This window comes from Rhamphochromis sp. 'chilingali', assembly GCF_963969265.1.
Source record: "Rhamphochromis sp. 'chilingali' genome assembly, chromosome: 14".
NCBI classification, from domain to species: Eukaryota; Metazoa; Chordata; class Actinopteri; order Cichliformes; family Cichlidae; genus Rhamphochromis; species Rhamphochromis sp. 'chilingali'.
Genome location: NC_137941.1, coordinates 11,024,951 through 11,045,756, shown reverse-complemented (window position 1 = coordinate 11,045,756; position 20,806 = coordinate 11,024,951). Strand labels below are relative to the sequence as shown.

General features: G+C 38.2%; 2 protein-coding genes across 2 annotated transcripts; both read right to left on the bottom strand.

The window, feature by feature from the left end:
- Positions 1–2,416: 2,416 nt before the first annotated feature.
- On the bottom strand, positions 2,417–6,515 carry LOC308409924 (olfactory receptor 10A3-like; the record flags this gene model as incomplete). The annotated part of the gene is made up of 2 exons (XM_080902921.1): positions 2,417–2,574; positions 5,717–6,515. 2 exons carry the CDS (start codon positions 6,513–6,515, stop codon positions 2,417–2,419), a joined length of 957 nt encoding a protein of 318 aa, XP_080759047.1.
- Positions 6,516–8,072: 1,557 nt separating this feature from the next.
- LOC308409923 (olfactory receptor 6N1-like) lies at positions 8,073–15,981 on the bottom strand (the record flags this gene model as incomplete). Its single annotated transcript, XM_080902920.1, has 2 exons — positions 8,073–8,347; positions 15,081–15,981. 2 exons carry the CDS (start codon positions 15,979–15,981, stop codon positions 8,073–8,075), a joined length of 1,176 nt encoding a protein of 391 aa, XP_080759046.1.
- Between the last annotated feature and the right edge of the window lie 4,825 nt (positions 15,982–20,806).

Sequence of the window (20,806 nt, the reverse complement as noted above, 5' to 3'; positions counted from 1 at the left end):
CAGCTAACCTCGTGCATCTCTCCATGCCGTTCTCCTCTCTTCCTCCATTACAACAGATACACAGGTCCCGTTTTTTGCTACCTTCACGGGCCTCCAGAAAATTAACCCTTTAAGACCTACCATAGAACCAAGTCCGCCAGAGCTTATATTATATTTTTACATGCTTGCTGTGGAGCCATTTTTGGGAGCATTTCAAGTTGCTATACATCAATACAACCATTATAGCCCAGATTTTAATAATATGTATTCATTAAGTGCATAGTAATTACATAAATTGCAAAAAAGTGCAATAAACTACAAAAAAATTGAAAATCGTTTTTGATTTTTTAACATATATTTGTAGTTAGAGAAATTTAAGAGGCTTATCCCTCAAAACTGTAAATACAAAAAAGTTGCACAAAATAGTTTCCCACCACAGGAAATTTATTTTGAGTGTCTTCATAGTTTTATTTTTGAAATACACCAATTTTTATACACTGCAGGAAAAACGAAAATAAATATTATACTGCAAATTTGCAAAAAGGCAGCATATGCATCAAAATAAACTATTTCCAGCAGTGCAATATGAGTCCTAAGCATCCCAGAAACGACACAGAAAGTCATAAAGTCAAAGATAACTTTTAAAAAGAGCAGTATAGGCCCTGAGGCCCTGATCGCAAAAAAGACTACATTTCCGCGAAAATGACGTCACTTCCGGTTTCGGCCAGGTAATGGCGGAAATGCAAAAGTTCGCGCTGACGTCTATTCCAACGTAGGAAGTGTTTTGAACAGCTGATCGGACCGGTAAAGCGTGTTTCTGGAATATTATGTTTTTGTTCCTGCAAGCGCTTTTTATGCAGTTTTTGCAAAGCTTTATGTGGAAGGAAACCGTGACCTAGGACAAGCTGATGGCACAATATGTAAGTACAACTCCTCCGGTTTCATATGCAAAAAAAATTTTTGCGCTAGCTTACGTGGTTGCAGTGCTACCGGGATTTAAAAATAGTTACGCATAACAGAGCGTTCCCGCTCCGATCGGCTCTAAAGGGTTAAAACTCTGAACAATACTTTAACTCTCTTCAGAGTTACATACCATAAAATAATACTTTATGATTAACATAACAGTTTCATTGCGCTAATTACCTATATTTACCTTGTGACATATTACAAGGCAAATTACATTCAGGGTACAGTTACATCACATAATATTAACTGTGAACACCTTATGTTACTGTGGCGTTTACGTCCATGGGAATTACGAGTATCTACTCCCAAATCCCCATCCGAGCTACACCTACAATATACATTAAGTTGAAGAAGAAGAAGTTGGAGGGCAAAACAGTACAGGGTCCCTCTGCCCTCCGGCCATCCTTTGAATTTTATTTTATTTTAGTTTAGCCAAATTGGCAGACAATTCCTGTGCTTTCAGACGCACTAACTGTTGTTTAATTCGGTGTGAAATTTTATAGGATTTCATCAGAAAAAGAAAATCCAGAGAGCAGGAGATTGTTATGTTTGTGCCAATTGCCCTCCGCAGGTAGGTCCAATCACAGTAGGTCAACCTGCTCCGCGAAAGAGCTATGTTTAACTGACCCAGTGTAATGATTGATGTATATGTAGCCACCACCATAAATCAGATAGTCAAGTAAATGCCTCAGTCATTAATAGTCAAATTCAGCAATAGTTAAATCAGTTATAAAGGCTTTTTATTTACCATCTGGTAAGGGAGATTAAAATATTGTAATTCTTTTCTTTCTGATTTAACCTTTTCTCTCGTTACATTTCTGTCATTTAAGATTTAAAGAACCATTTTGTCCTTGTGCCTTACTTCTCCCTTCATAAAGTCCTCTCCGACTTCCTGACACCCAGACCCACACATGTACAGTCATCATCATTTATATACACATACTATTGCTTACCCAAATGTGTCAAATATATATGACCTTTAACTGCCTTATTTAAATGATCTAGTCACCTTGATCATCACCTTTCACCTGTCTGATCATAATTAGTTATGATCACTTAAAGTTTTGCTGTAGCAGAGAAGCACCTAAAAACATACAACAACAATTCTAGGGACAGTGATGTTGTTCCCTGTCTGAGGGCAACACCCTGCAATAGATGATTAAGCTGCCATGAACCTGAAGGTTTATTCAAACTGCATTTTTATTTTAAAACGATCATTGTCATCATACTCAAATATTTAATATTTTTTTCCTGAGCTATTACCATTAACCTTTCACTTAGAGCTCAGGAGACAAAAGAAAATATGAGGTTCCAGAGTAGCTTTTGCAAAACAAATTAAAATATATACATTTTTTTAAAAAAAGGATTAATGAGCATTTTATAAACCTAAATACATGACATGACACTTTCTTTATGTCTACAAAACAGAAGAAGATTGCTGACTTTTATTCTGCAACAGAGCACAGATGCTCTAAAGCACTCTCTTGCTGAACAAAGATATTGATTTTCTCTTAAACAGAAGCATTGTACGTGATTGCCTTATCTTTGGCAAATTAAATCCATACATAAATGGGGTGAGCATTGGCTGGCAAATGAGGAGATATATAGATAAAATGATATTGACTTCACCTGGCACATGAGCAGCTAAAAGGCTGAAATCAGTAGAGTGAAAAATACACCCGACAAACAGGTTTGACACAGAGACGATCTGAGGGGTGCAAGTAGTCACGGCTTTCTGCTTGTTTTCTGTGGATGTTTTTCGACAAACTGCCAAAATCTTCATGTAAGAAACTGAAATGAGACTGAATGGTATGAAAATACTCAATAACACAAAGAATATGTCAGATATAAAGCTGTGGACTGAAACTGAACATGAAAGTCGAATTATTAATTTGTGGTCACAATACACATTGTTTACAATATTTCCACAAAACATCAACCTGAAGATGAATGAAAATGAGAATATAAAACTAAGAAATGAATACATCCACACAACCAGAATTAACATAAACACTTTCTCTGTGTTCATAATAACATTATAACGTAATGGATGACAGATTGAGATATATCTGTCATAGGCCATGGCTGCTAAACTGCAAAACTCAGCAGGAGCACTTATGTACATACAACACATCTGGAGAAAACACCACGGCAAGGTCACTTCATGACTGTCTGAAAACATCTGTGAGAGCAAAAGAGGATACAGTGATGTGCTGGCATTTATTTCGTTCACACATAAGTTGCTGAGCAGAATATACATTGGCTCATGCAGTCTTCTGTCCACATGTATAACCACAATAAGGACTGTGTTGGCCACACATATAGAGACATACCAAAACAATATTATGATAAAATATGGGTATTTGAAAGCTCCAACATTTCCATAAGCAGCCAGCACAAATGATACACTCTCACTTGAGTTTCCTATTTTCTGCATAATGTCACACAATGAACAAGACAAACTAATAATAATCAAACATCAGGAATCACAAAACAAAAAGCAAACAGGTTTATACTTTTACAAGATTCAATTCCAGAGATTCTTCACATGCTAAGAATACATAACAATAAGTTCAGCTTCTTCTCCCAACTAAACAAGACAACCTCTTTTGCTAGTATTTATGGCTGCAGCACTGAGGAGGAGAATGAGGTGGGCGCGGCTAAATTTGAGGTCCAGACAGAGTTAGAGACAATGGCATTCTTCCTCTTTGGCAGAGTTTTTTGTTTGTTTTAACTACCATAAATTCCACAGGTTTTCAGAATTGTAGAGCATAATAACCTTTTTATTCTTCTCAAGGGAAATTCAAATGTTTCTTAAGTGGTCCAAAATTGGATTTGAATTTCCACATTCTCAACTTTTCATATAAAAAAAATCAACTACACTTTCCAAGTCGAAACAACATTCTGATATCGTTCATGTTGATCCTAGTGGTATGGATAATTCCTGCCATACAGCTTGATGTCATCCATGTAGAGGAGGTGGTTGACACTCGTCGGTCTTGTTAATTATCTTGTATCATGTTGTTCTCCAGAGTGTAGAACATCCAGCTGCAAATTTGGTGAAACTATTACAAAATTGATCATCAACCTATGGCCTAATGTGTCCTGGTGCCATGCTCATCTATGAATACCCTTATTTTTAAGCATTATGTTTGTTATAGACAAGCTGTAGTTTGCAAAGGAGTCCAAGAACAGAATACCCCTCGGGTTCAAATCAGCCAGACTTTTCTTCATAATCGTACCCCAAGAAGCTGTCACTGATTGTGCCAATTTCAGCAATGAACTCTCCCAGTAGGAGTTTAGTTTAGCCAAAATGCCAGACAATTCATGTCCTATCGGAGACACTAATTGGTATTTGTAAATGACCATGGCAGACCTGATGACATTTTTCTGCATTTCAGCATCTTTTATTTATACTCAGGGTTGCTGTTCATCCACACACAGCAGCAGCTTCCCTGCTTTCATTTCATTTTTACTCGTTTCATTATAAAAAGAATATCCAGAGAGAAGGAGACTATGGATTTGTGCCAATTGCTCTCCCCAGGTGGAGCCATTCTTTGCCTTAGTGTTAGGGAGGGCAAGGAAGCACAGACATGGAAGTACACTTATGTTTACACTGAATATTTCAGAACAATTCTCTATGCTGTTGCATGATGGGGCAGAAGGTTGAGGGTTGCAGATATAACAGACTCAAACTGATCTGCAACACACTACACACTACGATAGTCGCACACCCTTAATATCACATCGTTTACAGAGAAAATTGCAAAGTCAATATAGTAATAGGGGCAACTCAGTGTCCGCCACATATATGTAGTTTTGTCTACTATACCAGGATATTTATAATTAGAGCTATTTGTATTTATTGAGCTATTTTGTGACTTTGTTATTTTGTAACTTGTATTATATCGTATCATTTCATTTAGTTTAGTTAGTTACTGTTCGTATTGTCTTGGAGCAACTGTGACCGCATAAATTCTCCTGGGATTAAGAAAGTGTTCTGATTCTGATTAACTGAACCAGTGTAATGATTTCTGTATACAGACCCCATCAGCAATCAGATACAAATGAATCCACTAAATGTCTCACTCATTAATACTCAGATTTAACAATACTCAGATTAACACTTCTTAATTCCTATTTGATGAGTGAGTTTAAAATGATGTAGTTATTTTATTCCTGATTTGATCTTCTTCTCTCTGGTTACATTTCTGAGGGGATGACCCAAACAGTACAATCACATTCTTTCCTCCAGTAAGAAATTCTTGTACTCATTTCCTGTAAGTTGGTATAATTTTATGGTAGAGCATGGGGTCAACACAGATTCACTGATTCAAATGAGCAACTCAGCATTTACTGCTGAAACTTCCTGATAACTATATGATTGCTTGAATAATTTTTGTTGAAGCAGAGAAGCACCTAAAACTATTCTAAGGACAATGTAATAAACAAAATTTTGGTTTCCTGTCTGAGGGTAACATCAACCATTGCAGATTATGTCAGGAATTCAGTGGAAATTAGAGGTTGCACAGTAGCTTTTACAAAACAAAACAAAATGAACTGAATTAATGAAATGGGCCTTTTATAAAGGTAAATACATGACATAATCAGATTTTATTTTCTTCATGTGTACAAACCATAATATGTTTGATGAATGCTATTCCACCACAGATGCTCTAAAACAGTCTCTTTTTAAACAAAGACATTGAGGTTGGGGTGAGCATTGGTTGACAAATAAGGAGATATATAGATAAAATTATACGGACTTCACCTGGCACATGAGCAGCTAAAACACTGGAATCGATAGCGTGAAAAATACACCCGACAAACAGGTTTGACACAGAGACGATCTGAGGGGTGCAAGTAGTCACGGCTTTCTGCTTGTTTTCTGTGGATGTTTTTCGACAAACTGCCAAAATCTTCATGTAAGAGACTGAAATGAGACTGAATGGTATGAAAATACTCAGTAACAGAAAGAATATGTCAGATATAAAGCTGTGGACTGAAACTGAACATGAAAGTCGAATTATTAATTTGTGGTCACAATACACATTATTAACAACATTTCCACAGAACGTCAAACTGAAGATGAATGAAAATGAGAATATAAAAATAAGAAAAGAATAAACCCATACAAGTAGAATTAGAATAAACACTCTCTCTGTGTTCATAATCACATTATAGCGTAATGGATGACAGATTGAGATATATCTGTCATAGGCCATTGCTGCTAAACTGCAAAACTCAGCAGAAGCAGTTGTGTACATACAACACATCTGGAGAAAACACCACGGCACAGTCACTTCATGGCTGTCTGAAAACATCTGTGAGAGCAAAAGAGGATACATCGATGTGCTGCCATTTATTTCGTTCATACATAAATTGCTAAGCAGTATATACATTGGCTCATGCAGTCTTCTGTCCACATGTATGACCACAATAAGGACTGTGTTGGCCACACATATAGAGACATACCAGAACAATATTATACTAAAATACATGTATTTTAAAGCTCCAACATTTCCATAAGCAGCCAGCACAAATGATACAGTCTCACTTGAGTTTCCCATTTTCTGCATAATTTGCACAGTGAACAAGTTTGATCAGTAATAATGATATGAATGGTCCAATTTCCTTAGGGATTATGAAAGTATTTTGATTCTGATTCTTTTCGATATGAATAAGAGTACCCAATCCCGATGGTTTAGCAAAGTTTCTATTATTCTGTTCAAATCTGTTTTAGACATGCATGCTACCTCATTATGATATGTTCCTTCTCAACAGCTGTTATACCTGTTACACAATGCGCGCATCAGTAAGCAAAGAACAAAGAGTAGTTTTATACTTTACAAGACCAAAGCTCAGAAATTAGCTCCTTTCATCCCAACTGAATGAGACCAAAGAATCTGCTAACATTTATAGCTGCAGCACAGAGGAGGAGCAATAAAGTGGGAGTGTACTTGAGGGCCAATGACAATAATGGCAATAGAAAATGGCATTCTTCTTTAACAGATATATCTGACTTTTTTTTAAATCATGCATTCTAAATTCATAAAATCAACACAACACAGTACAGCTTTAACAGGTTAAGCAGCAGAAAATGGATGGATGGATTGGTTGGTTTTCTGCAGAATCTTTTGAATGGTATAATCTATACTGTGTTTAAAAATAAAGTTGGGATCCAGTCCAAATTGTAAATTAAAAAAATGCAATAATATGCAAAATGATTTGGGCCCTTTGTTTAGTGGTTCTGTTGTGTAGAGTTTTCATCAGAAAAGACATCCAGCATAAACATCTGCTAAATCAAATATGTGGACCTACAACTGTGGGCAGGACACCTTTTCTTATCTCCCTTATGAAAAAGGGAGCAGACAAGCTGCTTAAATGTGTTAAGAGGAAGTCCTAGTGTAGTTTGTGTAAATGTGTAATTTATGTTTTATAGCTTTATAAAAGAGGAACAATTTTGTGGTTTTTATAGGTTATTGAGAAATAAGAACTGATTCTGCTCACTTAAGATGGAATTATGTTGTATGTGGTCAATAATGTAAAATGACTCCTGGTTTAAATAAAAAGCACTGTGGTGCTAGCAAATTTTGTTATCAAAAAGCCTGCACTAAGCTCACCCCAGTTCCACTCCAAACACTTGGATTACTTGGAATAGTACTGATCATGAGACTTTATTGCCCAACTTCTCTTTTATAAGCCAGACGTGGTCAAGTTAGCAGCCATACAAAACATCTAAAAAATACTACAAGTATAAGTATAAAACCACAACAAACAGTTTTAAAAAACAAAACAAAAAACAATATAAAACAGCGGTCCCCAACTTTTTTTTATTCCCAGCAGACAAGTTTATCCACAACGTTATTTTCACGGACTGGCCTTTAAGGTGTCACGGATAAATACAACAAAATAAAACCAGTACAGGTACCAAAACGAGAAGATTTATTCATAACACATGGGAAAAGACCCAGGGACACCGAGTTAATGATAAAAACGATAGAAAAAATAACACTAAAAACAGATTTAAAAACCCTGAAAACTATGAAATTCACACTGGTGTTTCCTGTGTCATCGGCCTGGAAAGTGGCCGGACAGGACGTGCAGGACCAGACGGCATAGAGACCTCAGGCGCAGACGAAGCTAGACGGAGTGAGGCAGGACCAGGCGACGCCAAAGGCGTAGACACGGAAGCTGGGCCAGGCGACGCCGAAGGCGAAGACACGGAGGTTGGACCAGACGAAGCTGAAGACTCGGAGGCTGGACCAGACGAGGGCGCAGACTCGGAGGCTAGACCAGACGAGGGCGCAGACTCGGAGGCTGGACCAGACGAGGGTGGCGCTGCAGGCGATGGCGTGGGAGCCGCAGGTGGTGGCGCTGCAGGCGACGGCGCTGCAGGACCCTCCAGCAGGAGCGGAGGGTCAGCTGACCTGGAAACCGGAGCAGGGACAAACTGGGCCCTAGCCCCCCTCACCCGAGGAACTGATACAGGTGCAGGAGATGGCTGGACTGCAGCTTCCCTGGGTGGAGGAGCACAGGAAGGCAAAGGAGCAGGCTCACTGAAAACTGGCTCATCAAAAATAGGTGACGATATAGGTAGATTGCAACACAGACACAAGGAAACACAGGGCTTAAATACACAGAGGGAGCAAGGGTAACAGGAGGGAAACACAGCTGGGGCAAATCAGGCCTAACGAGACAAGGGGAAGCAAAATCAGATACATTAACATCAGACATGGACTTTCAAAGTAAAACGGGAAACACATAACACAGACTGAACAAAAGACACAGACTCACATGCAGGCACTACAACAGAGGGAACAGAGACGTGGGACCAGGGCAGACACAGACACTGACTGGACACGGGGATATAGCGGACAGGGGAGACAGCAACTAAGGATTACACAGAGACAAAACATAACTCTAACAAAGAAACCAAAGCATAGAAATGATAGATAATATATAAACTCAAAACCCTGGGTCAACGACCCAGGCATCCTAACACACTCGAGCCTGAACTCTTGCGACACAGTACCAAACTCATGGACCGGTACGGGGTTGGGCCTGCTGATGTAAAACATTAGAACACAGAGTGGCTTCTTAAAGTAAACATCAATAAGTCTCCTTCACTTTATTCCTTATTATGCTTTTACATTTTTTAAAGCATAATAATTAAAGTAAATTTAGATTTTTCTCTATATTCCTTGTCTAAGGTGCATAGAATGTTTGACATATCTGTCAGAACTCTAGGTACATCAGGAAGCAACCCTTTCGAAGAGTATAGCTGGTAACTTTTGGTAGTGGGACAGGGAGACTGTAAGATTACCTAAAACAGCTTTATGAAGAAAAATACCAGTGCTGTTTTCTTCGAATGGTCAGTGATGGCTAACCCACCAAATTATAAAGAACGCAGTGGTAAGTCAGAGACTGTCATGGTCCCTGTGCCTGCCCAGCCGGCCTCACAAGGCTACACTTGTGAGGCCGGCTGGGCAGGCACAGGGACCATGACAGAGACTTTATGATAAAACATAGTGATGCATTATAGACTACTTAGAACTGAAGAGGAAACATACAGTGTGTCACCATAATCAATTACAGGCAAAAGGGTAAAAAGATTTATTTCTAAAGTAAAAAACATTTTTCCCTTTAATTTTCATAATAAGACTAGCAATGTGTACATTAGAGAGAAACTTGTCATCAAACTTTATACCCAAATATTTGTAGGCATGTACCATTTCAATGGTTTTGCCAACATCTGTACCAACGCTAAGATCATCAAACATCCGTGGGTGAGCTTTCGAGAACACGATAAATTCTGTTTTATGAACATTTAAAACCAATTTTAAATGCAGAAAAATGGATTGTAATAAGTGAAATGCATTCACTGCTTGCTCTACAGAAGGTGCAAATGTTTATATGACAGTGTCATCAGCATAAAGATTTATTTTTTCTAGAAAGCTTTTACTCAAATCATGTATAAAACAGAAAATAAAGCAGATCCCAAAATAGAACCCTGTGGGACACCTTTTGCTCACTCAAGTAAAGCCCAGTTATTTTTGTTTATCTGGCTTGTTGCCAGAATTCTGAAGGGTCGCATGTTTAATTGGCTAAGAATCAATAATAATGACAATATCAGAAATAAAGTAGCACATTTATTCACATTTTTGTGTGTCAGAGCCCTGATTCCATTCATGAGATGACGAATGAGGTAAAGAAGACGAAGATGACATTTTATTAAGATGACTGTAGTGTGGCATGTTTCCTGCATGTTTTTGCTACTTTGGTGAAAGGGAACCCTTCTCAAACATAGGTATGATCCTCCACATCTTAGGTCTGAAGGTGCAAGCATGAAATAAAATCACACCTCAGGAACCTATGACATCTGCTCCATCTTTAGTCTACTACATATGCGGCCGGTTTTTAGCCATATACATAAAATGTTATTTTGCAAAATGGCAAACTCCATCTGGTCGATTTGTGGCCTCCACAAAACAGTGCTCACTCCTGTATATTTTTAATGTATCAATTCAGAGCTTATAAGCGTTTATGAATATGTTGAAAGATACATTTTCACACTAATTAATGTATATTTATGGTTACAATATTCTTTGTTTTGGTGAATTATTTTAAATGATTGTACTATTAAAATGGTATGTAATGCAAGTATGTAATAAAAGTAAAGCAAACATCATGCATGACTGAGTTGTGTGTTTTTGTTGAAAGAAAAAAAACTTCTCTGGAGACCTTTCTTTTGAGACAACTCCCTGCAAACGGGATTAGCATGCTATTACTAACAGACAATAATAATATAATAAAAGATTATCAAGTAAACATGATGATTACTGGACTAATGACCATTAGTCCAGGGCACTCTTTTATCCCCAGGACATTAAGTGTGTGTGATGCTTAGGGAGCAGCAGTCTCCAGGCTGATGTAGCTGTGGGCCAAACTCTCTGCTACAAGTCCAGTAATATTAACACCAAGGAACAAATAAAAATATTTTCTTATTTGTAAATTTATTTTTATTGAAATAAACCTCAGGACAGTGTGTACAAGAATCATCTCTACTGAAAATAACAGTCAAAAATAATGTTTACTAGAGTTTATTTCATAAATGAAAATATTCTCAGCTTGTAAACAGCCAGTAACACTGAAATAGACAAATGTTTGTCACTGACTAATTACAAGACCTTAAAGTGTTTTCCTTTGAGGAAGCAAGAGAGAGGTAATAGTATTTAATGGAGAAATATCTCCTTAATGGAGGAATGAAAAAAATGCATCCCAGTCTCATGTAACCTTTCTCTAGTACAGAATAAACTGGGCCAAAAATCAAAGAAAGGACAGGTGAGGTTTCCCTGATAAAGAAACTAAAGAGCAACAAAAATGTAGATATTTAGGATTTTATTGAGTTATTGCGAAATCAACACAAAAAACAACTTCTGACTAGGTGGGCAGCCTCTACTTGTCTACTTACCACCATGTTAGTTGCAATGGACTTAGACTGCACACACAGTCCCATTGTCAAAGAATAATGGCCTCAAATACATAACCTAGTCGTTACCACTGAATACAATATAACAAATTAATCTTTTAAATAGGTTTTGTGTATTATATGAGCGAAACGTTGAGACCAGCAAAGAGAAAAAACATTAAATAGACAACCTTAGGAGTACAGTTTCATTTCACCAGCTACCGCCACACTAGGGCCTACCTACAGACCAGCGTTCACTCCCACTGTACTAAAACTAGAGATGGACCGATCCGATATTACGTATCGGTATCGGTCCGATACTGACCTAAATTACTGGATCGGATATCGGAGAAAAATAAAAAATGTAATCCGATCCATTAAATATCACGAAAGCACCTCACAAAACTTGCAACACGCCGTAACTCACCTCAGAACGTTAGCACGTCGGAGCAGTATGCATCACGTGATAGAGCGGCTGTGGCATGCGGGACGTGTCGGTGGTCTGGATAGCATGTGGAGCTTCGCTAGCAACCCGGCATTTCATCTCCGACAAAGTTATCCCCGAGAGAAGTAAAGCGAGTGTGTAAGTCCATCTCTGAATGTTTGTAAAGCATTCCTGCGTTAAGCTTACCAAACGATATATGGAGCGACTGCCTCTTCTGGCTGCTACTTCAATCATGAAACTGCTTAATGATCAGCTGATCGGCTTTTCTGTCGCGAGTCCGTCTCTCTGGTTTGTTTTTGGCCCACTTTGCACCAGAAAGAGGAAACCAGCGGCTGAACAACAGCAGCACGTTTAAGCTTGATCAGCTGTTAGAATTTATTTATTATTACTTTCTACTCGAGGATCTTTTTCTACGTAGCTGACGGCTGGTAACTGTGCAGGGGTGGATCTAGCAAAGTTTAGCCAGGGGGGCCGATAGGTCATGAACAGGGAAAAGGGGGCACAAAGACATACTTTTCTTTCTTATTCTCATTTAAAATGTCTAGCTTTTAATAAATAATTATCCGAATCTTACACCCAAAGTTTTAATTTGATGTAAAATGAATAGAAGTCAATTACTGTATATAGTGACTATTAAGTCTAATATATATACCCTAGTAAGCTATAGTACTTTTTCCTTTGGGAAGGTACCATCTGTGCAGTCTGCAATTTTGTTGAAGAAAGATGTTGAATCTATTTAATATTTCTTGAAAAATAATTGATTTCTGTGCTTTTTTTTTCACACTGCATCAAATTAAGGTTGATTACGTTGATTAAGCATCATGAGGTGGAGTGTGAGGGGTGGTTCCCTATTTTTTATTTATTTATTTTTGTTGTTGCTGGGAGTTGGAACCCTATTAGTTAGGTTGCTTAATATTTACGCTAAGTACTCTTTAAAATACCAGAATAGGGAGGATGGTGTAGGTTTAAGTTTATTAGATTGATCAGTATTGCTGAACTATGAAATTTTTTTTTTTTTTGCATACAGGTATAACAGAATAGCTTTAGTGTAGTTGTTGTTTTAAACTTGAGTATGAACTTATACAAAATGCAGCAAGATATTTAAAAAAAACAGTTTTGTTGATTAAAAAACACTATATCGGATTCATATCGGTATCGGCAGATATCCAAATTCATGATATCGGTATCGGACATAAAAAAGTGGTATCGTGCCATCTCTAACTAAAACTGGCTGCAATTTACTTAGAAAGCACTAATGAGATGTGACAAAATGGCTACATGAAAACATTTTTTAGTTATGAAGAAATTTTAAAATTTTAAAATTTTAAAATACCAGTGTCAACAAGCAGAATAAAAGATGGATACAGCTAACATTTACCATTCGTCAGTCCCATTTTAAAGCCTTGGGATTAACATTTCCCCCATCACCAGTCCAATCACTACCTTGGTTTTGAAACCAGATGTGATAAGATAGGAACAGGCCTGACTCTGACTGAGAATAGCCCAAATATCCCTTCTTTCTGAAACAGGGGATATACAAAGTTTATTTAATTTTATTCAACATGACCCAAAAATCAATGACTAAGACTCTAAGCTAAGCAGGGAAGTGTTTAGAGTCAAGTCTGAGGAGCTTTTTTCCCCACATGCATGTAAATGTCTTTTTGCAACCACAGGTATCACCTCCTGGTGGCCATTATTAAAAATAATGCCGATTTAAAGCACTTAACTATTCAGACCCAGAAGCTGCATCCAAATTTTACATGAAGGCAGCAGTGGGGAGGTTGCAATGTTAGGAATGTTCCATGAATCCAGGAGATTCTTAAGGTACTGAACATGTTAGGAAGTCTTCAGATAACTACCAAGGTGACTTCAAGGCAGAGAGAAAAGCAACATTAGCAGAAGGAGCACATGAGCCGTTTTCAGGAGCACGAGGGAGCTTGATTATTACTCGGCAATTTTTCTCCTGCAAACCTCCACCTGAGATTCAGAGAGACTGAGAAAAAGCAAAAGTACTGTAATCTGCCTTTTTTGTGACTACATTACCCATGCCCTTTCAGTGACAGATTCATGCTGTTGTCAGTAGAAAGCTAAAATAAACTATTTGCATCTGTTTGGTTATAAATCTACAAATTATAAATGGTCCTTGTTTAGATTTGACCCTGTTGTGTCCAAAAGAGTTGTGTGATGTGTGAATTCTGTGTTGTCCAACATTGTGAGTCCGGCCCTATAGTACTACATATCTGATGCAGTTAGCAACGGATTTTCAAGAAAGGCAACATATATCTTTATCACAAATGCCATCTTGATATGTTAAATGTGAAACCAATAGCAGACTCTCTGTTTTTGCTGTTTAATCCTCATTTTATCACCGCCTTTATTCATCAAAGTGCTTTAAAGACGGAAACTGACCGGTATTGGTTTCGGACCTGGTCCCTATTGTTACGACTGTTCAAGCCGACCACTTAAAAAGTGGAGACATTACAAACTATTTGTACATTGTTTTGGTTGTGTCACTGTCTCCAGCCACAGTTTTTTACAGTGTGACTGTAGCTGAGAAAGTACGGTAGCTGAGATGTGCTTGATTCTTTGTACACAGACAGATATCTTTTGAACAAATGTTGCTGATGCACATGTGAGCTAATGTCCAGCATTTAATAAATGAATTCATGAATAGATGACACATGCACATTTAGGCAGGTTATCCTCCCCCCGATATCAAACGGAATCAACTTGTCACACCTTTCGTGTCCAAACAGAATGTGTGTATGTGTTCTGACTCTGCAGGAATTATATTAAATGAGAAAAGTTGAGAATAATTGCTTTACTTTTAGATAAAAATAAGAATAATTATGTGCATATTGTACTTTACATTGACACATAATAAAGTAGTGCTTAAGAATTCACCAGAATCCAAGAAATTAAGCATCTGTCTCTCATCACAATGCTCAAATCATAGCTAAAAATAAGACATGGCTTTACATAAATTTACATTTGATACTTTTACATCACATAACTCCATACTGAACTTTTAGAACTCTAATTATAATGAAATGGAAACATGAGACATTATGTGGCCATTAATCAAATCAATCATTCATCCATCGTTAAATGTTATCATACTAGTAACATGTATCATACTTTCCTTTTTTATCTGAATATCAGTGTCAATCTTTTAATACTATTGGCTTTTTACACCGAATCTTTGATATGCTAGCCTACACAAAAATATCATTCGCCTTCGAATTTTAGTCAGGACCCAACCGTAACAAACTGGATTTAAAATAGGAGGGATGATGAGGAATTCAATGGCCATGAAGTTCTTTAAATGCTGTGGCAGAGATGCTGATCCATACCTCGAGAACATGAGATCAAAAAGCAAAGCAGTCGTGACATTCAGCAGACAAAATAAATGTGGCGCACAAGTCTGTGTGAACTTTTTCCTACCTGCTCGAGATTTTAAAGCTACATTAACAAGCTGCACATATGAACATGCAATGCAGACAACATGACAACAATAAAAGGTGATGAAAATCAGCCCGACAATGTCATTCACTTTTGTTGAACCACAAGCAAGTTTGACAATTGACCAGTTCTCACAGTAAAGCTTGTTTATGTTGGAGCCACATAATTTAAGTGTTGACGTTAAGCTTATGACGAGAGTCTCAAAGCAGAGAGGAACAAGCCAGGACAGAGTGACTAACACCACAGTCCTTCGTACAGACATTACAGAGTGATACTCCAGTGGTCTACATATGGCCAAATATCTGTCATAAGCCATTAGGACTAAAGTAGAGTAGTCAACCTTTGCATTTGAATATATAACAAACACTTGCAAAAGGCATCCAACATATGAGATTAGATGTGTGTCAGACAACAGATCAAAGGCAAATCTGGGAAAAAACCCAGCAGTCCCATAAAGTCCATTAATACACAAGGAACACAAAAATATATACATGGGTTCATGTAGGTTTTGATCTGATATTATAGTTAAAATAAGAGATATGTTTACCATCAAAATGAGAAAATAACACAGCAAAGTGAGAGAGAAAAGTGTGACTCTGTAGTTCACAGTTGCACTGAAACCAGTCAGAGAAAACACAACTATACTAGACGTATTCATTTTGCTATCTTGATATGTAAAAACATCATTAACTATAATATTGGCACCTTTACTGTAAGTGCACTTGCTTTAGAAAGCTACAAAATTTAAGGCAGGATGTTGGAGAAGACTCCTCCTTCTACATTGCTGCCGTGTGATTTGCTGACAGTTCAAATGTTTGAATTTAATATATTTTAGGAATTCTATATTTCTATATCTATCTTTTCTACCATGATGAAATAAAAAACAAGCTCATCATGTTTTTAGTCCACAATATTTTTGCAGGGTCCAACTTAACGATTTTCTCTAAGAAAGAAAATGAACATTTATTGAGAAAAAAGTCTCTTTTAGAAAAAAATTTTTGTGTCATTTTATTATTACTGTAACCTTATTGCACAAGGAAACCAAACAACAGTTTGATAAATTAGATACATTCATTTTTAAACAAAGTTGTCGCATTGTTGTTTGAAAAGTGTTCCTATGACAAATGATTAAGGACCAGTTGCAGTACTAGTCTAGAGTAACCCCCTCATTTCTTTAGATTTTGTTCAGAAAATTCTAACGAGCTCTGTTTTATGATCACATTTATTCTTCAACACAGTCTGAGCTAAGTATTTTTTAAAGTATTCAAAGTAGTAGCAGGAATACTTCTCCAGGCTTCTTGATAGACATTCAAAGCTCTTCTTTGGATGTTAGCTGTCTTTTGTTCTGTTTTCTGTGAAGATGATCCCACAACACTTCAATAATTATTAGGCCCAGTCCATGACTGATTTCATTGTTTGTTTGTTTTTCTATCCATGTATGCTTTTACTACATTGACTGTGTATTTGGGATCAAAATCCTCTGATACTTTTCTAGATTCCTAATTCCAAGAGGGAATGGGCAAGAGCCCCATCACCACTGACTGAAATGCAGCCCCTGTCACGGCCGAGGCCGCTTCAAAATGTGACAGGACTCAAATGCAGGACGCCGAACAGCACGTACAGTGGGGCAAAAAAGTATTTAGTCAGCCACCGATTGTGCAAGTTCCCCCACCTAAAATGATGACAGAGGTCAGTAATTTGCACCAGAGGTACACTTCAACTGTGAGAGACAGAATGTGAAAAAAAAAAAAAAATCCATGAATCCACATGGTAGGATTTGTAAAGAATTTATTCGTAAATCAGGGTGGAAAATAAGTATTTGGTCAATAACAAAAATACAACTCAATACTTTGTAACATAACCTTTGTTGGCAATAACAGAGGTCAAACGTTTACTATAGGTCTTTACCAGGTTTGCACACACAGTAGCTGGTATTTTGGCCCATTCCTCCATGCAGATCTTCTCGAGAGCAGTGATGTTTTGGGGCTGTCGCCGAGCAACACGGACTTTCAACTCCCGCCACAGATTTTCTATGGGGTTGAGGTCTGGAGACTGGCTAGGCCACTCCAGGACTTTCAAATGCTTCTTACAGAGCCACTCCTTTGTTGCCCGGGCGGTGTGTTTTGGATCATTGTCATGTTGGAAGACCCAGCCTCGTTTCATCTTCAAAGTTCTCACTGATGGAAGGAGGTTTTGGCTCAAAATCTCACGATACATGGCCCCATTCATTCTGTCCTTAACACGGATCAGTCGTCCTGTCCCCTTGGCAGAAAAACAGCCCCATAGCATGATGTTTCCACCCCCATGCTTCACAGTAGGTATGGTGTTCTTGGGATGCAACTCAGTATTCTTCTTCCTCCAAACACGACGAGTTGAGTTTATACCAAAAAGTTCTACTTTGGTTTCATCTGACCACATGACATTCTCCCAATCCTCTGCTGTATCATCCATGTGCTCTCTGGCAAACTTCAGACGGGCCTGGACATGCACTGGCTTCAGCAGCGGAACACGTCTGGCACTGCGGGATTTGATTCCCTGCCGTTGTAGTGTGTTACTGATGGTGACCTTTGTTACTTTGGTCCCAGCTCTCTGCAGGTCATTCACCAGGTCCCCCCCGTGTGGTTCTGGGATCTTTGCTCACCGTTCTCATGATCATTTTGACCCCACGGGATGAGATCTTGCGTGGAGCCCCAGATCGAGGGAGATTATCAGTGGTCTTGTATGTCTTCCATTTTCTGATGATTGCTCCCACAGTTGATTTTTTTCACACCAAGCTGCTTGCCTATTGTAGATTCACTCTTCCCAGTCTGGTGCAGGTCTACAATACTTTTCCTGGTGTCCTTCGAAAGCTCTTTGGCGAGTTTGGAGTCTGACTGTTTGAGGCTGTGGACAGGTGTCTTTTATACAGATGATGAGTTCAAACAGGTGCCATTCATACAGGTAACGAGTGGGGGACAGAAAAGCTTCTTACAGAAGACGTTACAGGTCTGTGAGAGCCAGAGATTTTCCTTGTTTGAGGTGACCAAATACTTATTTTCCACCCTGATTTACGAATAAATTCTTTATAAATCCTACCATGTGAATTCATGGATTTTTTTTCACATTCTGTCTCTCACAGTTGGGCAGCTTTCTGTACTTCTTAGGCACCTTTTTCATCACAGCTTTCTGCAACTCTGATAATTGGCTAACTTCCCTCTGTGCCACCTTGATCTAGTCTTCTCATGCTGTAGATCAGCTGGTTGGGTTCAGTGATGGTCAGCTTAGGGATTGTCTGTAGTGCTCCTTTGGGTATTGAAGATTTCATAGGTTCTACATCCTCTTCATGTAACCCTTTGCACTGGGGTTACTTGCGTAGTAGCATTTCAACAGCAGCCTGTTCTCATCTCTTATGCCTTCTTGTTCCAGTAGAAGAAGAGTATTCACATTCTTCTAGTTGTTTTTTTTTTGTCAAAGTCCCTCGGGGTCACTAGAGATAGGCCTAAGAGTCGTATGTGGATTGATTTTTATGTAGTCAGTAGTTATTTTGGTCAATTTGCACTTTACTAAGTATCTGCAAAGACAACATGCTGTCATGAGTCGCTGTGTGGCAGGCAGGAGTTGGACCCAAAATGCAGGCACTCAGGCATGAGGTTTAAACACAAAAAAACCTCAGCTTTATTTTCTGGCAGGGGAAAGTCATAAAAAGCAAACTAAATTAAACTGGAAACTCATAAACAAAACTCACAGGGAGATCCACACAGCATGAGGGACGACATGACACTGACTCAGAGAAACACAGGGTTTAAATACACTGGGAAGTAACGAGGGGAATGAGACACAGAAGGAGAGCACAGCTGGGGGAAATCACAACTGACGAGACAAGGGAGCGTAAAATGAACACACTGAGATAAGACAGAGACCTTCAAAGTAAAACAGGAAACACATAACACAGACTGAACAAAAGACACAGACTCACATGCAGGCACTACAACAGAGGGACCAGAGACGTGGGACCAGGGCAGACACAGACACTGACTGGACACGGGGATATAGCGGACAGGGGAGACAGCAACTAAGGATTACACAGAGTCAAACCATAAGAAATAACTCTAACAAAGAAACCAAAGCATAGAAATGATAAATAATATATAAACTCATAACCCTGGGTCAACGACCCAGGCATCCTAACACATGCTAACACAACGGCAGCATGATGTAAAAAAATGAATATATGCTGACCTCAGTCCAGCCTGAGCTTTATTTTCAGCAGGTAACAGAAATCAGTGATAAGGGGTCAGACTTGTAGTATTCATTTCAATCTGCACCTGTTTCATTTTCATTTTTCAGTGGAGTGCTTTTTGAACCAGTTTTCAGCTTTAACCCTATGTACTGGAAGTGATTGCTTACAGTCTGTACACACAGTGTACACACCTTGAATGTGCGGGCATTTAACCCAAGTTTTATATTTTAACTGGCAATTATGAGATAATTTATTTAGGTCAAATAATTTAACAAGTAATATTTTTATTCTGAAAGTAAATCACCTGACCGCAAACTATTGTTCTTCTGTGAAATGAAAGTACATAGTAAATGTGTCAAAGATGTGTGTGCTTGTGTGTATGTGACATCTTTGTGAAATTAAAGTTTAGGAACTTACAGTCACAATGATGAAATACAAGTGCCATAATTACAAATTTCCAGCATGACCTCCATTGGGTCCCTTGCTGGAAAACAGTAGGCCTCAGGGAAAATGGTTAGAGCCAGCTAATTATGATCCAGTGGTCAAGGTCTGTTGGCCTCATGGGATAGCTGTCAAAACACAAACAGTAACTTTTTACCTGTTGAGACCAATGTTGGATAAGAGTTTAACTTTATTAATGAGCTCTTCAGAGGATTCTAGTGTTGCTCTTCCCAAGGAATAACAGCAATTATGTTATGAGAGGTCAACAGGTCATTAACTTCATTCCCCTTAGAGAGCAATTAAGAGAGCAACACCACTCTGGAGAGCCACACAAACAAGCCCTTTAGCCACTATACCACAGCATCAACTGAAACCTTAAACTTTTCAATAAGGTATTTTCTATTTCATGTCAGTGCCATATATGTTATCCACAGTTTTTGAAAAAAGTGACAACTATTGTATTTGATGCCTGACTTTCCCTAAACCAAACCAATTTGTTTTAAATAATTAATCATGTATTTTAAATGAAGAATTTAATAGCCCGTCAGTAGTCTTTAAACATAAGGTTTGACTGTGCTAAGGAAAATATATTATTTGAACTTGGTAGTAATTATTTGGTCATTTAAAATGAGCCTGTGTTACCATGGTGCAATGCACTCTCACATCAGTTTGTGAAGTAGTCATGGCCTTTTCATCTGTTGATTTGTCTTTTTGGATGTAAATTTAACGATTTCTTCATGCTCCTGAAAACAATTCTTAATCTGTCCAGTCATATAACTATGGATTCACGTCCACGTGCACATATCAGTATTTTCCTACCCTC